Source organism: Brassica napus, chromosome A4 (assembly GCF_020379485.1).
Source record: "Brassica napus cultivar Da-Ae chromosome A4, Da-Ae, whole genome shotgun sequence".
Lineage (NCBI taxonomy): Eukaryota > Viridiplantae > Streptophyta > Magnoliopsida > Brassicales > Brassicaceae > Brassica > Brassica napus.
The window spans coordinates 5,119,693-5,126,449 of NC_063437.1; the positions used below are offsets into that span (position 1 = coordinate 5,119,693).

The following is a 6,757-nucleotide window of genomic DNA, read 5'->3' on the forward strand; positions in this document are numbered from 1 at the left end:
AGCTGCTGTTTCTCAGCTGGGTAAGAAACTGTTCTTGATGCAACAACCGTGATAGGCTTCCCACTTGAAACTTTGATCTGCAAAATGGTATATCAAATCAGTCCTAAGTTTTTCTCGGAAGCAAACAACTAAGAAAGAGTCCTTACATCGATTTGAAAGAGATCATCTAATCCTTTATCTTCAATTGATGGACGAACAAACCTTCTGATATCTGCAAGATTCAAGAAACGTTAATCAGTACGCGAGATTAGACTCAGAACGCGACGAGGTAGCGAGAAGGAAACTCACATTGGATCGGAGGAGTAAGGTGGGAGAAGGAGAAGAATTCGTAAAACTGTCCGAGACGAGTCGGTGGGCACATGTTGATTCGCCCTTGTCTCCGCCTTCTGCAACCTGAGAAGCCTCACATCCGCCGCCACGGCCGTTGCCCACGACGAGTTTCTTCTCTGATTCCTTGAGCTTAGGGCTGAGAACGGAATCTGAATCGCCGGCTTCCTTATGTCCAGATTCCTTGGGAGACAAGCGAGACACCGGTGGTTTCGACGAACCGTTTCATCAGATCAGACGGAGAGAACCCTAACCTGAGTTCCCGGCGGCGGAGCTGACAGGACCTTCGACGGAAGGGTGTTGTTGATCCGGCTCGACTGAACCTCGCTGTAGATAGTAGACGGAGAAGACAAGAGAGGAGGAAAGAAAGAAAAGAAAGAGAAAAGAAAAAAAGAAAAAAAAATATCAAATTTCATAGTTGCTGACACGTGGTTTAAGGATCCTTGTTATTATCGGTCTCCAAAATCCTGTATTAAGGATCGCTTATTAGCTTTTTATTTAGTTTTGATTTAAATAAATGACTTATTTTGTTTAAAACCCTTCTTTAGAAACTGCAATAATCATGCTCTAAGTACTATTTATTGAAACTTTACTAAACCGCCCTCAGGCCGAAGTCTCTTTATTATTACAATCCTTTTTTGGCTTAGAATATACGGACATGTATTTTCCAGGTATATATAATACGTAATAGTAAACACACTACAATACAATTTTAACAAATACATTACTACTAGTACTATTCGCGCTTCAGAGTAACGATGCTTAGATAGTGGTTGCTGTCATATAGGTTTTGCGATACACGGCTGCATATGCTGGAAACAACATCTGGCTAATCCCTTCCGCCTTGAGATGAGGAACCAACAATTTCATAGACAACTAAAAAATAAGAGAAAAAAGGAAAATCAATGTCAAATTATTATGTGTACAGTAAAACTAATTAAAATATATATACCAACTCACAAATTTACGTCGGAAACCAACTTATAAAAATGTTATATAGGAAAGAAACGATGACTTGCACCCAAAAAAGGTCAAATTGCAAAGGTAAACTAAAAAGATTGATAGGAAACTTCAGTAAAAACCCATTTCTACAAAAATATGCAATATAAGTAAAGATATAATGACTTACACCAAAAAGTCTGAGGCTATGCCAAATGCCAAGAGGGGAGGGAAATGGAGAGAGCAGTTGAACAGTGGCGGATAGAGTAACAACGAATAGATGATAGATGAGAGAAAGCGGACGAGGGTTCATGCCGCCCAGTAGAGCCATCAATCCCGACGCGCCAAAGCCGCCACTAGAGAGGTAATCATAACAGCCTTGTCGCATTGCCTCTTTTGCTTTGTCGGTCGATGCAATTAGTACTTGAGAAAATGCAGTCCCTAGTGTGTTCACAGTCGCTGACATTGGCTTCACCATACAAAATCATGTGTAATATATATTTTCAATTTTTGTTGAGGTTGTTATAAATAGAGTTAAAATTAGTGTGTGGCGTATGCTAACCTTTCTGATAACATAAAAGGACTTGATAACTTCTGAGACTTTGTTTGTATCACCGAGGTATTCCAATGGCTGGAGAAGGCGACGTAGGATGAGAATGTCAGACAGTAAAACCATCATTCCAGACGCGATTGATGGATGACGCATGTTGAATGCATCTCCCAGCACAATCGCACCTTTCTTATCGCTCAAAGTAGCTGCCATGCGCTTTGTTGGCATCACTTTTATTTGTGCTCCCTCGTCGATCCCTTTCAAAAATATTTTGCGGAGTTTTGGAGGCACCTGATAAATAGTACGTGTTAAGAGAGATGTTAACTACATATTCTGGAGCCATGGGCCCATGCAGATGCATGTACCGCTTTAAAATATCAGATTGTGAGTATATATGACATATCTACGTAACAGTACATGAAGTTAGTTAATATATTTTGTTCTTTTAAAACAAGCAGATATTAATCATCAGTCTGATGCATACCTGAGGAGCCATAGTGTTTCTCAAAAAGTTGGTCATGTCACCATTAGCAATAGAAGGAATTTGTCCGGGGAAAAGCTCCAAACCACAACGAACCTCTGTGCTGCTTAGTTGATACATCATGGTGAAGGACGGTTTAGCCATTACCAAGTGTAAGTATTCGGGTTCTTCGAGCTGACAGTTCTTTGATATGTAACCAACTTGGTACGACATAACCTCCGCCTATAATTAAAAATAAATTAAATTAAGTTAGTAGTTATGCTTATGAACTAGCTGGATATAAATCAAAGTGAATAACATGATCAGTTCTATGTGATTAACTTTTTAGCATAAGATTGAAGTTAGTCGGTTTAAAGTCAAACACTCACATCGTTATTGTTAAGAGACCGACGAAGGTTTGAGAAGCAACCGTCGCATACCACAGTGAGAGGTGCAAAGGCCGTCGTTTCTTCGCCAGAACTGTTCTTGTATGTCACTCCTTTGATCACTCCTTTTTCTTCTATCAAAGATTTTACCGTTCCTTCTTCCAGCCGCACACTGCCAATCAATGTTTGGTGTATAAACCAATGTTGTAAGGAAGAACAATGATATTGAAAAGTATAATAATATATAGATCTACCATGAACTGACTACTAATACGTTATTCTGAAGGCAATAGCCATAAGTAGTCAACTTCTTCCGCTCAAAAACAAATTTAGCACTATTAAATTATGTCTTGTAAATTTGTTGGGCCAAACGCAGCCCTCAAAAACTGACTATATAGAATACATGCAAATTTCCTAAACACAAATTAAATAGCTATTGTTGTTATAGCATAGCGAGATGAGAACCTTAATTTTGGTTAACCAAGATAATGAATCAAAATATCACAAATAAATTAGTTTGTTTCTCGCGAATTTTAATTTCATAGAACAAACATTTGGAAACGTTTATTAATAACTTTCTCAGGATTATTAGCATGGGAAAGGATTATGATTCGGTTTTATATATATTCGAGGATTAGATCAGTTACAATTCAATACTTATTTTGGGTTTGGTCTCACAAAATATTCATGATCTCTTATCTCAAAATTATTAATGTATGGAACGGGTAATATTTTTTTTTAACTTAAATGGTCATGTTTCTTATACGTTCGATTGAATTCAGTTACACTTTGTAGTTTTCTATGTAATTTGTAACATAATACGTAGTAAAAGATTTGTGTATACAATTTCTAGCATCTAGCCGTATACGCAGGACTCATAAACGAAGCCTAAACATATATATATATATATATATATATATATATATATATATATATATATATATGTATTTTTTACATAAAATATAAATGTAAGGTTAATATATATATATATATACATTAGTTTTAGAAAACTAACATAAAATATACTTGAAATATAATTTTTATGTATAAAATATAGTTTAACATATATAAATAGTTTTGAATTATAAATAATTTAAAACATCGTAATTATATAAAGATGATAAATTTTAAATTTTAAATTATTTTACAAACAATTAAACTAATAACTATAATCATATAAATACATAAATAAGTAGTAATTAATATATATATATATAATAACATTTAATAAAATATATAATAATATTAATAATTTAGGTTTTCTGAATATTAGTGCTTAAACTATATAAATCTGGATAAAGCATTATACAAATGAAAATGGTACGGTGGACTACACCTAAACATCGCCTAGTAGACGTCTGTACCCAATTTTAAGAGACTGCCATAAAGAGATACGTACTTGGGGAGAGAAGAGGCCTTTTGGCGCAGTCGCTGGACAAAACGGCCATTGTGTCTCCGGTCTTCTCTGCGGCGTTTCTCTCGCTTTACGGCAGAGATTGGGTCTGTGGTTGGTTCTGACTAGGAGCTTTGTGGCAGGCTTCTTGTTTCTTCTCACTCTTGGGTTATTGGGTGTCCTTCCGGTAACGGCGTGTGGGAGCTAGTCCGGAGCCATAGTCGGTAAGCTTGGTCTCCGGTCTCTCTGGTGGTCGCGCGTTTGGTCAGAACATTCTCTTACTCTGTTCGATCTACGGATCTGGAGTGTTGCGGTTGTTGTTGCCTCCATTTGTGTGCAGGTCCGGTGGTGTGGCCCTCGAGTTTCTCTCACCTCACCTAATAAAGATGGGGGCTTGGCGGTGGCGGTCGTCGGCTCTCCATCCTCTTGGGTTCTCGGTTTCGGGTTAGCTGTGGAGTTGTTTGGGTTAGTAGGCAATGGATAGGCTTTAGTTTGGCTCCGGCTTTCTAGTGTGCTTGGTGGTGCCTCTCCGGAAGAGGTGTTTCGGCCGGTCCCACTGTTCTATATGAATCTTGGGTTCAACGGGTGTATACGGTCACGGGTTGGTGAGTTGGAGGCAGCAATCTTCAGCACTCTTCTCCGAACGACGGCATCGTCGGCTGCGAGATCCTCTTCGTGCTGCCGGATAGGTGTCTCTTGGGTTAGCTAGCGAGATTGGTTTGTGATTCTTTGGGCAGTTGGTGGCGTTTGAGTTCTCCGGAAGCTGTAGGAGCCGTGTGTTTCAAGGTTTGAGGGCGCCTTTCTCTCCGGTAGCTCGCGGCAACTGAAAACTCTCTTTGTTATCGGCTCGCCTTCTGGTCCTTCGCGCTAAGGTTAAAGTTTCGTCCAAAGTCAGCTTCTTCCTTGCTTCATTTTGTTATTTCGTTGCTTAGGACCCCTCTGTTTAGTTTATTTCCGTTCTTCCGCTACTAGTTTCCTCTGTAATTTCTGTAAAAAATTGAAAACTTTGGTATAATAATTTAACATTTTACCAAAAAAAAAAAAAAAAAAAAAAAAAAACGGCCATTGTGAAAAGTTCGACCAGTAGGTTCATAAGGAAAGTTGTTGTCCTTCACCGGAAAAGGTACGACGGCTTTTTTCCCGTCCTTATAAAGTGATAAGCATGTGGATTTCTGTGCATCGATTTCCTCCAAACAATCTATATATAGACGTAAAAATTTAATTAAGAAATTAAGAGACAATATGTCTTACATTTAAGCACATGTAGATGAAAGTGAAGCAGAGACAGACCTTGAAGGCCAAGCTTAGCTAGCATGAGTCGTCCTCCAGGTTGCATAAACTCACCCATCATTCTCACTGGTTCGGTCATGTCTCTCTCTATCACATGCACTCTACGTCCGTCCTGACAAATCAATATATATATATATATATATATATATATATATATATATATATATATATATTCCGACCGCAAATATATAAACGGTGTAAGAAATTATTATTCAACTGTTCACGAACAAATAGAATAATTAACGAAAGTGCGATGCCGATACAATACTTGGACGCTTAACTGTCACGCAGGGCCGTGCACAACATATGTAACGGAAAATGCTACCGCCTTAGAGCACCCCCATTGAAAGTTCATGGGGGGAAGTTCACACAGAAATCAAGAAAAAAAAATAATAAAATAATTCAATCCCATGAACCTCTCTCTCCTAAAGCTCTTTTGCTTGAACTCCTCTCTCTTAAAGTTCATCACTGTAGCGCGGGCTCCACGTGTCGTGGCGGCCCGTGATTGGTCTAGTTTTTTTTTTTTTTTTTTTTTGAAAGAAAACCGAAAGGAAAAAGAAAAAATTTTAATAATAAAAAACTGAAAAGATGAACCTCAAGAGGGGGTTCATTGATGTGGATGCTCTTAGGCCCCCAGTTTATATCGTATATTTTAGGGCCTCAACTTTGACTTTTTGTTGTTTAATTAGTAAAAGATTGTATATAAATCTCTATTAGATTCAAATCTAAAGGGTAATTTTTTATAGATTTGTTAGTGCTACTTAATTTATCACAAGTATTTGTGTGTGTTAGTTTAATCTATAACATGCATGCCTTTATATATACCTAGGCATGTCACTGTTGTCACGCCAATTTTAGTTACCTTAGCAAGAGCATAGGCGAGAGCTGAGCCGCCGACACCAGCTCCGACGATGATGACGTCTGGACCACCGTATCTTATCTCCTGGCCTGCCGTCGTATCCGTCAGCTTTGTTGTCTTCTTCCTCCGGTTACTGACGTGGGATATTGCCCATGTCACCACGACGGAGAGCAGCGTCGTCCATAAACAAACGTGCGTAAGATACATATCCATATCTATTAACTATTTCTTAATATGGGTTATGAGATGAGATAACTGAGAACCAGAGTAACATATTTATAGTCGAGATGGAAGTGGCATCACCATATGCTAAATTAAAATGATTATAAAAATAAAAAAAAATTGTTATTTTTTGTTGTCCATATGACATTGACTAGAGACGTCCTTTTATCTTTGACATCAAAACTACAAACGTCATTACCATCTCTAACTTGTTTAAGTTGATATTGTCTTTTAGCACAAAATAAAAAGTTGATAATTGTCCATTTCTCAAGAAACTTGATATTGTCCAAGTTTAATAAATATTTCTGTGTACTAGTCGGAACAAGCAAAG

General features: G+C 37.8%; 1 protein-coding gene across 2 annotated transcripts; it reads right to left on the reverse strand.

The window, feature by feature from the left end:
* Nucleotides 1-890: 890 nt before the first annotated feature.
* LOC106445755 (squalene monooxygenase 1,1-like) lies at nt 891-6,470 on the reverse strand. Of its 2 annotated transcripts, XM_048778055.1 has the most exons (9): nt 6,208-6,467; nt 5,346-5,457; nt 5,116-5,253; nt 4,062-4,122; nt 2,666-2,834; nt 2,301-2,519; nt 1,829-2,107; nt 1,457-1,735; nt 891-1,203 (listed from the first exon to the last, which is right to left on the reverse strand). In XM_048778055.1, exons 1-9 carry the CDS (start codon nt 6,415-6,417, stop codon nt 1,090-1,092), a joined length of 1,581 nt encoding a protein of 526 aa, XP_048634012.1. In that variant the 5' UTR covers nt 6,418-6,467; the 3' UTR covers nt 891-1,089. The 2 variants fall into 2 exon arrangements, 1 of the variants encoding a protein (XP_048634012.1); XR_007339209.1 differs by lacking the exons at nt 891-1,203; nt 1,457-1,735; nt 1,829-2,107; nt 2,301-2,519 and having other exon boundaries at nt 2,697-2,834; nt 4,062-5,042; nt 5,137-5,253; nt 6,208-6,470.
* Between the last annotated feature and the right edge of the window lie 287 nt (nt 6,471-6,757).

Excerpts from the sequence above, each read along its gene's own strand:
- LOC106445755 (XM_048778055.1), bottom strand. The coding sequence starts at position 6,417 with ATGGATATGTATCTTACGCACGTTTGTTTATGGACGACGCTGCTCTCC. Across the intron at positions 5,254-5,345 it reads AGCTAAGCTTGGCCTTCAAG|ATTGTTTGGAGGAAATCGAT; the intron begins GTCTGTCTCTGC and ends GTCTATATATAG. Across the intron at positions 1,204-1,456 it reads ATAGCCTCAGACTTTTTGGT|TTGTCTATGAAATTGTTGGT; the intron begins GTAAGTCATTAT and ends CTTATTTTTTAG.